A 20,205-nucleotide genomic window follows, 5' to 3' on the forward strand; every position below is an offset into this window, starting at 1 on the left:
ACATATGCATAGTTGCATACCATAACGTCTCATTTGTTTTCTCATATATAGAAATACAACCAAAAAGAGATTTTTTTTTTGAAAAAAAAGAAAAAAGAAAAAAAAAAAACACAGACATTCTTCCTTGTATTGAGGGATTCCCCCACCCTCTTCCTCCCCCTTTTGCATGCATTTGTAATTTTTGTACGAGGAGGCAATGCATTCCCCCTCCTCCTTAAATCTTCACATTATTATTATTAACATCAATATCAATATCAATATCAAACTATAACATTGATCAAATTTCTTATTTTTTTTGTTTCTAGTTTTTCCTGGGGGTTTTCAAATTCCAGTGTTGCATTTTCTTTCATTTCATGCCCAGCTTGATGACCTTAAAATTTGATATGTTGAGGCTGCTGGTTGCATTTGAAGGGTGCCCATTTGAGATTTTAGCCTTTCTTTCCCTTCTCTGCGTTCAAAATTAGATTTTTCTTATTGGGTCAGGAGGGAAAGAGAGCACAATTTGAAGCAAATTTGTTCTACCTTCTTTTCTGTAAAAACTCTAAAAAACAAAAAAGAATAAATAAATAAATATATATAATATATATAAAAATCTCTTCTTTTCTTGTATTGTGATTGATTTTCTTCATCAAATTCAAATTGTAATTCAACAATGACTGTCTCTGGTGTAATCTCCCGGAAAGTTCTGCCAGCTTGTGGGAATCTTTGTTTCTTCTGCCCTTCATTGAGGGCAAGGTCTAGACAACCTGTGAAGAGGTACAAGAGGCTCATTGCTGATATTTTCCCTCGTAACCAGGTATCTTGTCTATCATTTTTCTCTTAATTCTGTCTTTGTAAAGGTTCCATGTTTATCTGATCATGTCACATCCTCATTGTAAGTCATGTTAGTTTAATGCACATTAAGCTGTTAAAGTAGGAAAGTTAAGTTGTAGGCAAACATTGTTCATTCCAGAAGACTAGGCAGCATGTTATAGAGCACACTAGACAATTGTGAAGCGGTTTATCGGTTTCTTGTGTTTATATGTTTTTGTGTTTGATTCTATGTAGCTAAACAATTTAAGCATGGTCCATGTTAGTTGAAAGATCTATGCTTCTATAGGGATAACTTTATAAATGTCTCTTTAACAGACTTATTTGTTCTTTATGAACTAATATTAAGACTGCAAAATGCATGGCATATTGATTTTTCTTTTCATTTGGTTTATGAGTTGATAGGAGGAAGGGCCAAATGATAGGAAAATAGGAAAACTATGTGATTACGCTGCCAAAAATCCTTTGCGAATCCCAAAGGTATGGAATCTCTTACAGTATAGGTTGATTCTTGAATATGTTTTACTTAGATGAGTTGTGTATGTTGTTACATATAAAAAATTGTCATAGAGAATACAAGTCCACCATACCTTATACTCTAATATTTTACAGACATCAAATCCTTCTTTTCTGACCTTTAGAAAATAGCATATGAAAGACTTATGCTTCTAATTCCTTAAGGTTTGTTACTATGCTCACTGAAGATAACTAATTGGTGATCAGATTGTGACCGCCCTTGAGCAAAAGTGTTATAAGGAACTTCGAAATGAGAATTTACATACAACAAAAATAGTCATGGCCATTTACAAGAAATTACTATCTTCTTGTACTGAACAAATGTAAGTTCGTGCCTCTCATATTAGATGCTGTTCTTTCTCATATCTATGCCTAACTTCCCGGAAACAAAAAGATTTAAGACATGTGGTGCATGTATTAACTTGTTTATCTCTTGATAGGCCACTATTTGCAAGTAGCTTGATAAGTATTATTCACACACTACTGGATCAACAACGGCAGGATGAAATGAGAATTATAGGATGTTATCTTCTTTTTGATTTTGTAAATAATCAGGTTGGTTTCACTAGTGCTTCAACTGTTCCAATTTTCAACTTTATGGATTTGACATTTCAATATGATCTTCTGTTTCTTACTATCCTTCTATATTGACTGGGACAACACTAGAGAATCACATATGTTTAGCATTTTTCAGACTGATGCAAGTTACCTATTCAACTTAGAAAATGTTATCCCAAAGCTATGTCAGTTGGCTCAAGAAACTGGGGAAGATGAGAGGGCAAGAAAAATTCGTGCGGCTGGTTTGCAAGGCCTTTCGTCGATGGTATTTATTTTATAATTGTTAACTTTCGATAAAGAGTTTTACTTTAACAACAGGACGATACACATCTCGAAGGAAGCAGATGAGCTTCAAGCTTGTGCAACAGAATTATGTTTTTCATAGTTTGCAATCAATTCCAGAAGCACAAGAAAGGAATTTTCCATTTTTCTATCAAATAATATTCATGTTTTCTTTTTCATTGAATACCTTCAATTGGATATCACGCAATTTTGCCACCTAATTCCTGCTTTCTAAATAACTTCACTTCATTCTTTCCTTTAGCATGAATTATATTTGTCTGTTTAGAATGAAAATGAACTACTTTTCTATGTAGGTGCGGTTTATGGGTGAACACTCTCACATATCAGTTGAATTTGACAATGTAAGTTCAATTTTCCCTTTCATACTTATACAGTTTAATCAATCATCACACCTGCTGATAATGTATATTTTCAATTTAGGAGAATGTAAATTCTTAAGTAGTTTCAGCAACTTGCACATATATAATTTTCTGTGGTCTTATTATTTCAACAAAATACTCCTTATTGCCATTACCACATAGGTATGCCACAGAATAAATTGGTAGTGGATAATATGAGGGAAGATCCTAAACAGCTTTGATACACGAACACTCTTAGATGAATAGCACTTTTGCTTGGAATTGAAAATGATCATAATTGATGTGATTATATTAATTATAGTAATGAACAATATTGGGGTGAGGCCCAAGGAGATTTCAGACAAGAGCATTATTTTAAGACTGGGAATTGTTTCAAAGTTGAAGGTGACCATTTTTTTGTTTCTAGCTTGAAAGCTACTTTATCCATTGTTTTTCTTAATCTACACCAGAAGCCATGCCATTCTGTTGGTCAATATAGAGTTTCTTGCAAATTCCATTACTGTATATGAGGAGTTTAGAGCTAGTGTTTCCCTTTGCATAAATTTATATGCTTAATCTCCCTGAAAATTTTTGTAAGATTCAACTCAAAAAGGACAAAGTTTCATACTATCATGTACATATCTGTATTCTCATTTCAAATGGAGTGTTCTATTCAACAAACATCGGGCTTGAATACTTAGCAGGAGAGTACTAAGACATATTGAAAACTGATAGTTTAACATACATATAAGAATTGAGAATTTATTTTATTTTATTTTTTATTTTATTTTATTTTACTATGTTTGTGTCTCCTACAATTCTCCGAGTCTGTGTCAGTTTTTATGCTTCATAGATATCCACCTATTATGCACTGTTTCCTTGCTCATTTGCAAGATAACTCATATTATATATTTATTCTTGTTTTCTCTAGAGTAATTTTCCTTCTCAATTTAATTCCAGATTGTTACTGTTGTCTTGGAAAACTATGAATGTCCTGGGCAAACTTTAGGCAGCTTTCATCATGAGAGACAAGATTCTGACAATATGCATGGCGAAGAAGCAATAACAAATGAAAATAACAACTCTACGTTAGTAGATGTCAGAAAGAGAAACAGATCCTGGAGTGTAATTGTTGATGACAAACGTGAATTGCATGTGTCAATGTAATATTTTTTTATCATTAGAAGCTCCATAAAGTAGCTTTGTATTATCTTCTTTCTATTTCAATGATTAATCTGTCATAAACTCATTCAGGGAAGAAAACAGCAATCCCTTCTTCTGGTCTGGGGTTTGCCTACATAACATGGCCAACTTAGCCAAGGATGGTTCTACCATACGCCGTGTAATGGAATCTATATTCCGATACTTCGATAATGGAAACTTGTGGTCTATAAATGATGGCCTTGCTTTCTCTGTTTTAAAGGATATGTTGTTTTTAATGGATGATTCTGGTATACTATTTCTCTTATTTGATCATATATAATGTCATACAATCTTTTTCTTGATTAACAAGGCACTTTTTGCTTTATTTTTTCTTCATTCTTGCTTTTGCAGGAAAAAACACTCATGTTTTGTTGTCAATGTTAATTAAGCATCTGGATCATAAAATTGTCCTTAAAGAACCCAAAATGCAGCTTGACATTGTTGAGGTGACCACTTCCCTTGCTCAATATGCAAAGGTTCAACCTTCTGTATCAATAATTGGTGCTTTAAGTGATGTGATGAGACATTTGCGGAAGAGCATACAATGTTCCTTAGAAAACTCAAATCTAGCAAGTGATGTAATCGAATGGAACAAGAATTTTAGAGAAGCTGTGGATAAGTGCCTTGTACAGTTATCAATTAAGGTACCTCACATTATCCACACTTCAAATCAAATTTATTCCTTAACATTTTAAGAATAACTGATTGATAAAATGCTTTATGTGATTATCACATTTGGTAGTTTTATCTGCTCTTTTGAACTTTATTTGCATTATTGGACTTATCACAAAGGAACTAAGCTGCCATACATGAATAGGTTGGAGAACCAGGCCCTATTCTAGATGTTATGGCTGTGATGTTAGAGAATATCTCAAATATTACAGCAATATCCAGAACCACAGTCGCTGCTGTATACCGGACTGCTCAAATTGTTGCCTCCTTACCAAATTTATCCTATCAAAATAAGGTAAGGAGTGAGTATTCATAGTCTATCTATATCATGTTGGTATGCTACTTTGAGTTCTGTGAATAAATTTGATACTAAAATCATCTTTTTTGATCCTCAGGCATTCCCTGAATCATTGTTTCATCAGCTACTCCTGGCTATGGTCCATCAAGATCATGAGACACAAGCAACGGCTCACCGTGTCTTTTCAGTAGTTCTTGTGCCAACCTCAGTTTCCCCTCGGTCAGGCATGCTTGCTTCCAATAAGGCATCGGATGTTCCACGAACACTCTCTAGAGCAGTCTCTGTCTTTTCTTCTTCAGCTGCCTTGTTTGAGAAGCTAAAATCAGAGAAACGTTCTTCAAATGAAAATTTAAGTCAATATAACAAGGAAAATAATGCTGGAGAGACTGAACCAACTAATGGTGTTGGCGGGTTCCTAAACAGATTGAAGTCGACTAATAATCGTGTGCATCATGGGAGTGGGAGTGGGAGTGGTAGTGGGAGTGGGAGTCAGCTAGCTACAGTGGATGAAAATAGTACAGATGATGACAATGGGAATTTGGTGAGTCTTGCATTGATGAGTATGTGTGTTTGAATTTAGTCCTGCATTTTAAACAAACTTCAAGTATCTCGAGTATGTTAGCTGTAATCTGGTTTATAATCATGGTTACTTGGTGATCTTCTTTTCACCTGAATGCAGGAAATTGCAGCTCTCAGGTTAAGTAGTCTTCAGATAAATCAATTGCTATCATCAATTTGGGTTCAGTCTATCTCTCCTACAAATTTGCCTGAAAATTATGAAGCCATTGCTCATACATACAGCTTGGTGTTGCTTTTTTCTAGAGCTAAGGTATTAAATGCACTCAGTTACATGATTGTAATATAAAAGAGGTTTAAGGTTGTCTACATTATTATTGGCACTGTCATATTTGCTTCTATTCTCTCTTTTTAATGAGTAAGACTTTCTTTTCCTTTAAAATAACTTCACAAATTTATTGCCTTTGCAGAATTCTTTTCAGGAAGTCCTAGTTCGGAGTTTTCAGCTTGCTTTTTCTTTGTGGAAAATTTCTCTTAAAGAAGGTGAGTTTTCAGTCACACCTAATAGGCTATTTGGTATTTCTTAGAAAACTTGAGTTCTTAGTGGATAGCAAAATTATCTTTGAGATGTAATGTTTCTTAAGCAAGTCTTTTCATAGTATTAATTAATATTCTTGATAACTATTAGAAACCAGATATATATGCCTCAGGAGTGGGTTTGAAAATTATGCCAAGAATGAATAAGTTCCTAGTTTTTATTGCAGGGTCATTGCCACCATCTCGACGGAGATCACTCTTTACTTTAGCACTTTCGATGATTTTGTTTTCTTCAAAAGCCTACAAAATCAAATCTCTTGTTCAGAGTGCCAAGGAAACACTTACAAAGAAACAGGTGAGATCTTCTTTTTACTGTTATGATAATTGAAAGAAACTTGAAATAGCAAACTGATCTTCTAACTCTCAAGATAAAAAAGTATTATTTTGCCTTAAATGATTTCATTTTATGTATCCAGATTGATCCCTTCCTTCGTTTAGTTGATGATCATAAGCTGCAAGCTTTCAGCACTGCATGTGATGGTTCGACCATCGCCTATGGATCGAAAGAAGATGATTACAGGGCCTCAAATTCGCTTCCAGAGTTAATGACTCTTACACAGAAAACACAGGAATTCTTTGTTTCTGAAATCATCCAGAACCTGGAAGTGTTGGAAGAGGTAACACTTTTACTTCTTGTGTATATTTCGGCTGTGAGAAGATATAGAATATTTGTGAGGTTCTAGATATTATGATATGAGCCTTTTGTTCCTTTGTCCAGGATGAACTATCCTCAATAAGAGAGCAGCTTCTAGAAGAATTCGCACCGGATGACATGTGTCAAATTCGATCGCAGTTGATCATGAAGCAGCCTGAAAAGGTTTGTCAAGTGGATTTTGTTTGGAGTCAATAACCATATCCCATGACTTCTGTAAAAAGGTTCTTATATTGCTTGGTTATTCTTGCCTTTTACAGGATGTTTCAGTTACTTCAATTGAGGATGACTCTTCTTTCGATTTTTTCGAGAATCAAATGAAAAACAATGCGAGATTGTCAACAGAGGCCCCTAGCCTTTTGAGTGCTAACCAACTGTTAGAATTAGTATGTCACCATCCATTTCTTACCATCATACATTTCTTGGTTCCTTGAATTGTGTTTTAAGTTCTTATGATATCATTAACATGAAAGGTTTTGGACACGCCTCAAGCTGGAAGGGTTTCTGTATCAAATGTATATAACATGCCTTATAAGGATATGGCTGATAAATGTGAAGTTCTTCTTATGGAAAAGCAGAACATGTCCAGACTGATGAGTGCCCAAACAAAGCAAGAACCTTTGATGGATTTCCCTTTAACAAATCCTCAGGATAAATTGCCCAATTTGGATTTTACTTTCCCCGTCGATCCGAAGGTAAAAATTCCTTGCTTACATTAGTACTATTTCCCTTCTCCTATCAGCTTAAACTTTTGGGAAAAGCAGTTTCATAACATGATATAGTTTTTATGATCTAAAAGTCTAGAGTTTGATCTTTGACCTTAAAAAAAAAAGAAATTCAACATAAGGCAAATAAAAAGAAAAGTAATGCCTATGCAAAAATTCACTCAAACCCAAAAAGATACCCTTGCATGAGGAATGCCTTAGAGATATAATCATATACTTCCTTTTATCAGCTTTTGAAATAAGTGGTTTGATGACAATAACTTCGTTAGGATGAATGCATTGACCTCATCTAAGGTTGGATGATATTACACACAACACCTATCTTTTTTGTAAATGCATGCATTAACCTTTTCTAAAATTAGTTATAAAATGTGACATGACCTCCTTTATAGACATGAAACTGTTCTATATGTAATATCTAACCAAGTTATATATAAGATGCAGTTAACCAATCCTTTTATCGGTGAGAATACCAATGTGGATTTGTACCAACCAAATTCTGGTCCTGTTCCAATGCCATGCACAACTGACTATCAGAACCAACCTCCTTTGTTCAAACTGCCGGCCGCGAGCCCCTACGACAACTTTCTGAAAGCTGCTGGTTGTTGATCCTTTGTAGTAATTAAAATATATTCTAGCATGTAGTTACAAAATCATAAGTAGTTGATTGGAATTGGAAGGCCTCGAAGCACCGTAACTTCGCTGGTGCGCAAGGCCTAGATGTATCATGATGTGTTACGGCTGCTGTTTTGATCATATGATGTGTTTAAGTTGGTAGATGCTCATATGTATCTGTCTTCATATGAAATTGATAGTTGAAAGCTAGTAAATGATTTGACATGTTCGACTAAATTGTCATCTAATGGTTTTTAATTATAAACTATCAACTTCACATGAAAACAACGTTGAGTTTTTACCTTTAGTTTCTATATGTTGACATCCAATTTGCTTCTTCACCTAATCTGATATGTGATATCCAGAAAAAAAGTCTTCATTGTTATGCAGTGCATGTAAAGTATAATGTGTTTTGGTTTTTGGTTTTTTCATGTACATACATAAACAGAATATGCAGATTTTATTTTATTTTTATTATAATAATATAGCATTTACAGAAGGAACTTTTAATTCTGTACATCTAACAACTGTTTTTTTTTTTTAATATTAAATTTATATTCCTTTATTATTACATTAGTATGTTAATCTTTCACTAATTACTATACTGAGATTTATGAAAATAATGACTTACTAGGTTTGTTATTAAAGTAATTTACTTAAAATTATGTAAATCAATGATAACCAAAACAAAGAAAAGAATGAAAATGAAGCATACAGTTGAGATGATTGAACACTAGAATGAGACCCGCGCATCGCGCAGACGGTAAATTAATGATAGTATATAATAAATATTAAAAATTGTTATATTTTGTAGAATTAAATTAAATGTATAACAAACAACAACAACAACAACAAAGTCTTGTCCCACTAAGTGGGGTCGGCTACATGAATCAAACAATGCCATTGTGCTCTGTCATGTATCATGTTAACAGAGAGATCGTTTACATGTAGATCTCGTTTGACCACCTCATGGATGGTCTTCTTAGGTCTTCCTCTGTCTTTCGCCCATTGTCCATCTTTCATCTCATCCACCCTCCTGACTGGATGTTCTATCGGTCTTCTTCTTACATGTCCAAACCACCTGAGACGCGATTCAACTATCTTTTCCACAATGGGTGCTACTCCAACTCTCTCCCTTATATCTTCGTTCTTTATTTTATCCAATCGCGTATGACCACTCATCCATCTCAACATCTTCATCTCTGCCACACTCAGCTTATACTCGTGCTCCCCTTTAGCTGCCCAACACTCTGTACCATAAAGCATAGCCGGTCTTATAGCAGTGCGATAGAATTTACCTTTAAGTTTTAAAGGCACTTTTTGTCGCATATAAAACCAGATGCACTCTATCATTTTGACCGACCTGCTTGGATCATATGATTTACATCCTGTTCAATCTCTCCATTATCCTGTATGATGCACCCAAGATACTTAAAACTTTTAACTTTTCGTAGGATATTTTCTCTAATCTTCACCTCTATATTAGGGTTTTCTCTTCTCAGACTGAACTTACATTTTATATATTCCGTCTTGCTACGGCTTATACGCAGACCATACACTTCTAAAGCTTCTCTCCATAACTCCAACTTTTTATTTAGGTCTTTTCTTGACTCTCCCATAAGGACGATATCATCGGCAAAAAGCATGCACCATGGCACAGGCTCTTGGATGTACTCTGTGAGTACTTCCAAGACTAACATGAAAAGGTATGGACTTAAGGATGATTCCTGATGTAACCTTATACCAATAGGAAATTTTTTTGTCACACCACCTTGAGTCTTCACACTAGTTGTGTCTCCATCATACATGTCTTTAATTGCACGAATATATGCGATCATTACTATCCTCTTTTCAAAAACCTTCCATAAGACCTCCCTTGGTACTCTATCATGCGCTTTTTCCAAATCAATAAACACCATTTGTCGATCCCTTTTATTACTACGATACCTCTCCATCATCCTTCTTAATAGGTATATCGCTTCAGTGGTAGATCTACCTGACATAAATCCAAATTGGTTCTCTGTTACTTGTGTCTCTTTTTTCAACCTCCGTTCTATCACCCTTTCCTATAACTTCATGGTGTGACTCATAAGCTTGATCCCTCTATAGTTTTCGCAACTTTGTATATCCCCCTTATTCTTGTAGATAGGTACCAAGGTGTTCTTTCTCCACTCATCAGGCATCTTCTTTGACCTTAAAATCTCATTAAAAAAACTTGGGTAACCAGTTGATGCCTTTTTCTCCAAGACCCTTTCAAACCTCAATCGGAATATTACCAGGTCCTACTGTCCTGCCATTTTTCATCTGCTTTAGAGCCTCTTTTACCTCGAAGTCTCAAATCTTTCGATAGTAGTCAAAGTTTTGATCTTCTTCCCTTGTGCATAACCGACCAAGACTCGGAAGAGTCTTCTGTCCTTCATTAAATAACTCGTAGAAGTAACTTTTCCACCTTTCATTAATCTTATTCTCTTAAACCAACACATCTACATCCTTATCCTTTATGCACCTAACCTGATCCAAATCTCTCGTTCTTCTTTTACGGCTCTTTGCGATTCTATATATACCTTTTTCTCTTTCTTTCGTGCCCAAAGACTGGTAGAGACCCTCATATGCTCTTGTTCTTGCTTCACTTACAGCCACTTTTGTCTCTTTCTTATTCGCCTTATATTTTTTCCAGTTATCTGCGTTGCGGCATAAAGACCACTCTTTAAAGCACTCCCTTTTATCTTTATCTTTTCTTGTACACTCGCATTCCACCACCAGGATTCCTTGTCTCTTGGTCCTATTCCTTTAGATTCACCAAAGCTTTCTTTTACTGTTCTTCTAATAACTTCTGCCATCTCCCTCCACATCTCTTCCGCGCTTCCATTCTCATCCCACTTTGCCTCTTCTCCTACCTGTCTTAGGAAGTTTCTTTGTTCCTCACCTTTCATCCGCCACCACCTCGTCCTTGGGTTCTTCGTATGATGTTTTTTCCTCAACTTTTACTCAACGCGAAAATCCATGACGAACACCCTATGTTGTGTTGTCAAACTCTCTCCCGAGATAATTTTACAATTAATGCAAAATTTTCGGTCGACTCTCCTCAACAAGAAGAAGTCAATTTGAGAGCTTGTCATGCCACTCTTATAGGTTATAAGATGTTCGTCTCTCTTTTTAAAACATGTATTTGCAATGAGAAGATCAAAGGTTGAGAAAAAGTCTAAAATAGTTTTACCCTCGACATTGATCACCCCGAAACCATGGCTTCCGTGAATACTCCCATATCCAGTCACTCCTCTCCCAACATGGCCATTTAAATCTCCTCCTAAGAAAATCTTATCTTCCAAAGGTATGTTTTGAACAAAACTCTCTAGATCCTCCCAAAACCTTATCTTGTGTTGTTCGTCTGAACCCACTTACGGTGCATAGGCGCTAATCACATGGAAAGCACCTCCCTCCACCACAAGTTTGATAGAGATGATCCGATCTCCCACCCTCTTGACATCCACTACGTCCTTCTTCCACTGCTTATCCACAATTATTCCAACCCTATTCCTATTCTTCACCTTTCCTGTATACAAAAGTTTGAAATAAGAAGTATCCAACTCCCTAACCTTCGCACCAACCCACTTTGTTTCTTGTAGGCACATAATGTTAATCTTCCTCCTTGTCATGGTGTCTACCACCTCCATGGACTTTCCTGTTAGAGTGCCTATGTTCTATGTCTCGAATCTCAACCTTCTGTCGCTCCGACCTTTACCTTTTACTTTGTGAACTAGCTTATTTACCCTCGTCCGTTCACGAAAACACGAGAACCCTTGCTCATTTAACACTACATTCGGGCATCGATGCATCAGCTCTTGCTCATTTGACACCGTACTCGAGCCATACAGCGCGTTGCTTCCGGGCAACGACCTAGCTTTAGCGCAATAATGTCTTTGATTCATGTCATGGGGATTTGACTATATTTTTATGTTGGTTGTCAAAGACCTAACACAACCCTCCTCTTTTATCCAGCCTTGGGACCAACTATGTACCGCAAGTGTAACATATGCGGAGTTAATTAAATTAAATGTGTAAACTAAAGTTAAATTTAAAAGGTATTTTATTTAAAATAATTTGTAGTACAAAAGATTTGGATATTAGAGTTGTATGTACAAAATGACATTTTTATTTGGTGGTTTGATTTTTGAATTTGTTTTAGTTGATGAATTTAGTCTTCTTATGTGGCGTTCGTCCTCCTTTTTTTTATTAGTTGTTGTTAGAGTTGTTACTTTCTTCTTTCTGTGTAGCTTCTTGTGAAGACATGTTTTTTATGAATTGTTGAGTTATATGCACTTTCTATTGTGTTGTTTGTTCCATCTTTGCAAGTATATTCTTCTTCCGAATATGTGTCTTGAATTTGTATAGTTTTCTTTCTCCTTAATCTCTTGATGGGTATGTGATATTCGTCTAATGATATTAGTGTTGGCGAAGTTAGTTCCTATAATCAATGAATAATTTAAATTAGAAATAAAAATGATGTCTAAAATAAGTGATTTTTTTTAGTATTACCTGTTTTATTTGTTGTAATGAGTGTTGAGGTTTAGTATTTTTTGTTGAAACAAATGTCTTGGTAAGAGTGTATTGTTTAGAACTTACTTTAGATTAAAATCATTTACATTGACTTCAAATATAAGTGAGGTTGCACAATTTTTTCAATTGAGGTGGTGTTTCAATGTCATTACTTTTCTAGAGTGCCATTAGATTTGAAATAGTTGTACTCAACAATTTTTTTGCTTCGCCATCAAATAGTACAAAAGTTGTTGTACCACTTTGATCTAAAACCTTTAATTAAATTTCGAACCTAAAATAAATATTGAGTTAGTAACTAATAATTTGATAGATGGGATTATGAAAAATATATAAAGTTACCTTATTGTTGAATAGTGTGGTGTTTGATTACATGTGTCAGAAATGTAGTTATCTTCTTTTTTATATACTTTCTTGTTACACTTTTTTCATATTCAATATAATTATTTCCATTGAGTAAGTTTGAGATGGTGTGTAGTTCAGAAATAAATTTTTTGTACTAAATTTGATGTTATTTGAAGGAATAGTAATAAGAGACTTGTATAAGTAGTTCAAATAGTATGAAATTTGAATATTTGTAACGTAAAATTTATTATGACTAATAATATTAGGAAAAAAGACAGATAGGTCCTTGACTTTTCAACTTTTTGACAAATACATCCCTGACAAAATTTAAATACAAAAAAGTCCTTGACTTTAACAAATGGAGGACAATTTAGTCCTTTCGTCTATTTGCCTCTCATACACCAAACGGAACTGGCTGACGTGGCTGAAATGGTGTCCAGGTGTCCGTTACGGTGCCACGCTGAAAGAGGAATAAAGTTCGAAGGACAAATAAGTCCTTGACGTCATTTTACAAATAAAGTTCGAAGGACAAATAGGTCCTTGAGAATTTTTTTTTTTCATTATACTTCTATTATGCTTCTATTATGAGAATTTAGTTTATAAAATTATGCTTGTATTTTGAAATCTAGTTAACTTGTTGTATTCTGCAATTTAAATTATTTGTATTAAAATTGCAGAAATTGAGCTTGTTCTGTTTCTACTTTTTTTTTTCTTAAATTGCATTAATTCAGTTTTAGTGCATTTGTGTATTATATTAGAATTTGTTAAATTGCATTAATTCAATTTTCATCATACCAGTGGCATTAGTTAGCATCAGTTCATTTATGCATCAAGTTAGCATTAGTTCATTTGTGCATCATTCATGTATTAAGTTAGCATTAGTGCATTTGTGTATTATATTAGAACTAGTATTTTTATACATAATAACATTACGAGAATAATTTTTTTTTAAAATTATAGTTCACTTTGTTCTAACAGTATAAATTATGCATGACACAAAAGATTTATAAAATCAAACTACTTTTACAAAAAAGTCTTAAGTTGACAAAATTTTCTGACTAAGAAGACCAAGATATCTGCAGATAAAAAATTAAATAATAAGACTTTTAGTTATTATTTTTATATGAAAAAGTCTAATTTTTTTATTAATAATTAATTTTAACATTCGTTATCTAAAATTTAAAATAATTTAATGTGTTTACTTTTACATTTAAAATATTTTAATTGTAAAAAAATATCTAATAACATATTTTGATTTGTCAAATTACTAATATAAAATATAATTATATATAGAGTAAAAATAGTAGAGAGAAATATAAAAATGGAGAGAGGTAGATGAGAGAATTTAGGAAAGGAGTTTATTAATTTTGAAAAAAAAAATTCTGAAGGACCTATTTGTCCTTCGAACTTTATTTGTAAAATGACGTCAATGACTTATTTGTCCTTCGAACTTTATTCTCCTTTCAGCGTGGCACTGTAACGGACACCTGGACACCGTTTCAGCCACGTTAGCTAGTTCCGTTTGGTGTATGAGAGGCAAATAGACGGAAGGACTAAATTGTCCTCCGTTTATTAAAGTTAGGGACTTTTTTGTATTTAAATTTTGTTAGGGATGTATTTGTCAAAAAGTTGAAAAGTCAGGAACCTATCTGTCTTTTTTCCATAATATTATTATGATATTTATAATATGGATTTTTATTACATTGAATGAGTTATTTATAGAAATTAATAAATTAATTATTATAATTATAAATTTATTGTATTGTTTACAACGGTAAGATATAATAAATATAGAAATATGGATTTAATGTCGTTGTAAGTTACAAATTCGGTTAGACGCTATTAATTTCTAATTATTGTCGTTGGTAATTATTGTATTATTTTTTGTATATTTTTTTTACTGATTTGGAAATAATAGATAATTTGACAAAAATTGAGTGGTTGATTCTAAAATTTTACCAAGTAAACTATGTTACTGACATAACATTAGTAGGAGAAGAGAGATATCTTAAAAATAATATAGATAAATTTATGTATCTATTTTTATATATTAAAAATAGATAGATTATAGATTGAAATTATTAAATATGAAAAAATTTGTTAGAGAATTCTTAATCATGGATGATGGATGAGACTACAAGAAAGACCAAACAAAAAAATATAAAATAAAAATATATTACATTTAACCTGAAATATTAATCTATTAAAGGTAAAGATCTTTCTTCTCATAAACCCTACTTCATTTTATTTACTTTTATTTGGGATTTAGATTTTTTTAATAAATAATTTAATTATTTTATTTATCAAAATATGTAATTTGTGACGTGTCACTTGATTTATCTGATATAAATGAGATAATTATAAATATATATGTATTATTATAAAAAAAACAATTACAATAATCCAAATTTGTAATACTTAAAGAGTATATAAAAATTTTATTTAAATTTATTTATAAATTTATAACAGGTACAAAAAATAGGAATATTTAAATTTTTTATATTTAAAAGAGTACATAAAAATTTTATTTAAATTTATTTAACTTTTAATCTTTTTAATTTAACGTAATTTTTTAAAAATTCTATTTAAAATAACTGCACGCTAAAAAATTAAAATACTGGTTTCAAATGTTCGTACTCCCACGTACTCTCACGTACTCCCGTTCTTTTCTAGAAAACGTGGGAATATATTGTTTCAAATTTACTTGATTACTTGATTTGTTTAATTTTGTTTCGATCTCTCTCTAAATTAATCTCTTCTAAATTACTTGATTTGTTTAGTGTTGTCAATTTACTTTTACTTTAGGATGGCTGAATTTAGGATCGAAAATCCAAAAATGATCATTATACACTATGAATTATGATAAATCAGTTTACCAACGTAAAGATTTTAAGATTTCTAACCGTTCATTTTTTAGATCTGTTGTTGAATTAACTTACACCATATTTAGTGGACGGTATGAATAATCATACTACTGTCCCATTGGACCATCATTTGTTGGGAACTGTCGTGGCAGGGCAGCATTTTTTATGCTTGCATCGTGCGGGAAATATTCCCCAACGATGTCAAAAAGTTAATAATGGTGCTGGTGCAATTAACGATAGTGCATAATTCAGTATAATTTTGAGAAAATGTAACATTTGTTCTGTGCAGTACTCTTAAGCTTTTTAAATTAATCACTATTTTATTATTTGTGTTACAAGTATTTTAGAGAAAAACAGAATATATAATGTGATCGATAAAAATACATTTCAGTTTATTAGTATGTTAAAATTTTGGTTTATTTGTATTTTTATCACCGTTGAGATTGATAAATACATTTAATATACTCCGTGTGAATCTAAATTCATTCAAATTAAGATAACTAAGTCAGACATTTTCAACAAAATTAAAGAAGGGTTAATTTTTAATTTGTCTTATGTTTTATTAAATAGTCACTTTTTAATTTTTCAAAAGAAAAATTTTTTTTCAACAATATCAAGCAGTTAACAATGGTGCTTAGTTTAGGTATAATTTTGAAAATATGTAACATCTATTTTGTTCTAATGTAAGCTTTTTAAATTGATCATTATTTTATTATTTTTTAAAATTATTCGTACAAAAAATACGTATATTTAAATTTTTAATATTTAAAAGAGTACATAAAAGTTTTATTTAAATTTATTCAATTTATTGATTTCTCTTCTTGGAATCCCTATAAATTAAATTTAAAATCGTCTATTATTCTATTTAGAGTAATATCGTGTTAAAAATTTAAAATATTGAATTAACCGTAGAGATTCTCGCTCTTTATTCTTTTTACGATTTCAAATTCTTGTACTCCCTCGTACTCCCGATCTTCGCTCTTCCGAAAAATGTGGCAATGTGTTGTTTCAAATTTTCTTTAAGAAATAATAGGTGGTTTTAAATATATGGATTTTTTTAAAATTGATCTAAAATAAATCATTAATATTTTTATTATTTTAAAAATTAAAATTTTATACTTTTAAATATATATTATAAACGAATTAATTATGAATATATCTCGTTTACACTATTAACGAAATATGTAGAGTACGTTAATTTCCATGTATCAAAGTGTCTTATCTCATTTAAATAAAATATCTTTATAATTAATTTGTTTATACGATAAACAAAATAAATAATAAAATATGAAAACATAAATTATATTTAAATTATATATATTAATAAATAAAATATTTAAAATATTTATTTAAAAAAATTCCTTAGAACTTTCCTTCACCCCTACAATAACTCATTTTTTTTGGGACTTGTCTAATAAATGATATATATATATATATATATATATATATATATATATAAAATAATATCAAATAGAATACCTTTCAGCGGGAAGTGTAAATAAATTCGTCATGTTTTTAGTATTTTTTATTTTTTATGAACCAAACATGTAAAACCGATGTTTAAAAAAAATAATTTAAATTAATTAAACTTTTCATAGTAATATTATTTAATTTTGTTACACCAAGACGGAGGTAAGAACTTACACATGAATATTTAGTCATATTTATTTCTGTAGATAATCATGAACACTATAATATCAAATTATCAATATAATACATAATTGAATAGTATATTAAAATTAAATTTTTGTATTAAAAAAATAAAAAAACTAGAAGCCCATTATAAAAAATGGGCCGAGTGGGAAGCCCATGTGAATTTAGAAGCTGCGAAAGATTTCTATTAGCTGCGTCTCTTTAAACTCAGTCATCGCTGATTGCTGTCTCTTCCACCATTCGCTCATCAGATCTCAAGCTTCTTCCCTCACACCCTCAGGTACCATTACCAACTCGCTAACCATAATCCTAATCCTAGTTTTCCCATTTATTGTTAAATGATTAATTTTTTAGGTATTTGTATCTTGAGGTTTTGATTAAGTAGTTCTCATACAATCTGACCCTATTTATCGTTTCCAAAATTTGCCCTAAATATTCATTTATTTCCCCTATAGATGTTTTTTTTTATCAGATGTATCTAATTTTGGTGATTTTGATGCTCCGTTACGTTCACATGGAAACTATAATTTAAACGCAAAGCTACCCGTTTTAAATTCTTATATTCTGTAAAGATCGTATTTAATATCAGTGATGCCCTTTAGATGGAGATAACATAAAATTTCCCTTAATTCTGTTATGTGCTAGATTGGACAATGCATAATCCATCTTCTGTTATGTGCAGACATAATCGGTGTTTTGGTTTCTGGGCGGTTATAGATGTTAGCAGTATTTTGTTCACAAAATTCAGTTGAAATATCTCAGCTGCTTTGACGTATTTAGTTACCTGTAATTCATATATTGTTTCATGCTGTTAATCATGTTGATCCTTGTAGTGTTTCCCCGAGCCCAACATTTTGGGTTTATTTTTAATCTTATGAGTGGCTGGAAATATAAAGGATATTCACTATGTGTTATTGAGAATTTATATGTAATGTTACTGCTAATGGGGTATACAGTTTATTATATTCATGGGTGACTAGGAATTCAATTGTTCTAACATGGTGGTGGTTAATGATCCGGTTCATTTAGAACCTATGGTTATATTTGAAATGGGTCTCAACTTGTCAACTTCACAATTTCGATATATCATCTGTTGCATTGTTTGATTTGGTATCCTCTCTGTTGAGTTATTCCTGATGTTTTGAGTTTTGGCCCTACTTAATTAGTTACTGTTTTGTGCAGTTTACTCTCTAATCATGTCAGGCAAGTATATCATATCTGCTATTGTTGGATCATTTGGAATTGCATATGTCTGTGATTCTGTAATTTCAGACAGAAAGATATTTGGAGGTAGGTAGTGCTGCCGTAAGAATTAATCTGGCCTGTGGCCATTTTTAGCTGACTGTAATTGCTAACTCCTTTTTTGTTGGTTCAGGAACTACCCCTGGCACTGTTGCAAACAAGGGATGGTGGGAAGAGACCGACAAGAAATTCCAGGCATGGCCACGCACTGCTGGTCCACCAGTGGTCATGAACCCCATTAGCCGCCAGAATTTCATTGTGAAGTCTCGTTCCGAGTCTTGATTCCTGAATTTTGTTAATTGATTTTTAGTTGGCTGGTTCACCTTGTTCATGGGATCCATGAGCTATATGTTTGAGGCTATACTCTTGTAGTTCAATTAGTGATGCCTACTCTTTCATTACCGACCTTAGTGTCGAATGTTTTTATGTCTAAATAAAATGTTACTGATGAAATCTTGAATTGATTGATACGTATTCTTGGGTTGGAATTATAAATTTGTTTTGCCTTTACCATCCCACCATGGTATCATTAGTAATCAATGACACTACAAATATGTTTAGTAGGGATGTGTAAAATTTGTCATAGTAATTTTGGTCAGAGACGATGTTAAGTATGCTGAGAAAAAGGATAAGGTTATTTATGAGGCTTTATGATGCAAATGAGGCTTTAATGTAGCTGCTGCTTGAGACTGGTTTACCTCTCCTTCATAATTGAAGGATAATCTATCTATCTATTCTTAATATATAGAAGTAGATACATAAGTTTACCTATATTACTTTTAAGACATCTTTCTTCTCTTACTAATGCCATGTCAGCAACATCGTTTACTTGGCAAAATTTTAGAATCAACTACTCAATTTTTGTCAAATCATCTATTATTTTCAAATCAACAAAAAAAAAACAAAATATACAAAAAAATACAATAATTAGAAATTAATAGGGTCTAACCAAATTTGTAACTTACAAAGATATTAAATTCATATTTATATATTTATTATATCTTACCATTGTAAACAATACAATAAATTTATAATTCTAATAATTAATTTATTAATTTTTATAAATAACTCATTCAATGTAATAAACATTCATATTACAAATGTCATAATAATACTATTAATCATAATAAATTTTACGTTATAAATATTCAAATTCCATACTATTTGAATTATTTATATAAGTCTTTTATTACTATTCCTTCAAATAACATCAAATTTATCACAAAAAATTTATTTTCGAACTACACACCATCTCAAACTTACTCAATGAAGATAATTATGTTGAATGTGAAAAGTGTAAGAAGAAAGGTAACTCGATATATTTTTCATAATTCCATCTATCAAATTATTAGTTACTAACTCAATACTTATTTTAGGTTCGAAATTCAATTAAAGGTTTCAGATCAAAGTGGTACAACAACTTTTGTACTATTTGATGGCGAAGCAAAAAAATTGTTGGGTACAACTGTTTTAAATTTAATGGCACTCTAGAAAAGTAATGACATTGAAATACCATCCCAATTGAAAATTTGTGCAACCTCACTTATATTTGAGCTCAATGTAAATGATTTTAATTTAAAAAAAAAAAGTTCTAAATAATACACTCTTACCAAGACATTTGTTCCAACAAAAAACACTGAACCTCAACACTTATTACAATAAATAAAACAGGTAATACTAAAAAAAATTACTTATTTTAGTTATTTTAGACATCATTTTTATTTCTAATTTAAATTATTCATTG

The 20,205-nt window shown here is 31.8% G+C and overlaps 2 protein-coding genes across 2 annotated transcripts; both read left to right on the forward strand.

The window, feature by feature from the left end:
• Positions 1-167: 167 nt before the first annotated feature.
• Positions 168-8,163, forward strand: LOC107645469 (protein SEMI-ROLLED LEAF 2). The gene is made up of 19 exons (XM_021103769.2): positions 168-796; positions 1,216-1,290; positions 1,534-1,649; positions 1,767-1,881; positions 2,021-2,149; positions 2,481-2,528; positions 3,486-3,688; positions 3,780-3,976; positions 4,080-4,372; positions 4,546-4,695; positions 4,796-5,239; positions 5,378-5,527; positions 5,685-5,757; positions 5,979-6,106; positions 6,228-6,428; positions 6,530-6,628; positions 6,724-6,849; positions 6,937-7,158; positions 7,633-8,163. The coding sequence occupies exons 1-19, from the start codon at positions 653-655 to the stop codon at positions 7,795-7,797; spliced, it is 3,078 nt and encodes a 1,025-aa protein (XP_020959428.1). The 5' UTR covers positions 168-652; the 3' UTR covers positions 7,798-8,163.
• Positions 8,164-17,394: 9,231 nt separating this feature from the next.
• On the forward strand, positions 17,395-18,956 carry LOC107645471 (ozone-responsive stress-like protein (DUF1138)). The gene is made up of 3 exons (XM_016349502.3): positions 17,395-17,499; positions 18,402-18,509; positions 18,595-18,956. The coding sequence occupies exons 2-3, from the start codon at positions 18,416-18,418 to the stop codon at positions 18,741-18,743; spliced, it is 243 nt and encodes an 80-aa protein (XP_016204988.1). The 5' UTR covers positions 17,395-17,499; positions 18,402-18,415; the 3' UTR covers positions 18,744-18,956.
• Positions 18,957-20,205: the final 1,249 nt, after the last annotated feature.

This window comes from Arachis ipaensis, chromosome B6, assembly GCF_059453495.1.
Source record: "Arachis ipaensis isolate K30076 ecotype BB chromosome B6, ASM5945349v1, whole genome shotgun sequence".
NCBI lineage: Eukaryota > Viridiplantae > Streptophyta > Magnoliopsida > Fabales > Fabaceae > Arachis > Arachis ipaensis.

What these genes read in the sequence shown, in the direction of transcription:
- LOC107645469 (XM_021103769.2), top strand. Translation starts at nt 653, where the DNA reads ATGACTGTCTCTGGTGTAATCTCCCGGAAAGTTCTGCCAGCTTGTGGG. An exon ending in ATATTTTCCCTCGTAACCAG is followed by an intron (nt 797 to 1,215) that starts GTATCTTGTCTA and finishes ATGAGTTGATAG; the next exon opens with GAGGAAGGGCCAAATGATAG. An exon ending in TCATGAAGCAGCCTGAAAAG is followed by an intron (nt 6,629 to 6,723) that starts GTTTGTCAAGTG and finishes TGCCTTTTACAG; the next exon opens with GATGTTTCAGTTACTTCAAT.
- LOC107645471 (XM_016349502.3), top strand. Translation starts at nt 18,416, where the DNA reads ATGTCAGGCAAGTATATCATATCTGCTATTGTTGGATCATTTGGAATT. An exon ending in AGACAGAAAGATATTTGGAG is followed by an intron (nt 18,510 to 18,594) that starts GTAGGTAGTGCT and finishes TTGTTGGTTCAG; the next exon opens with GAACTACCCCTGGCACTGTT.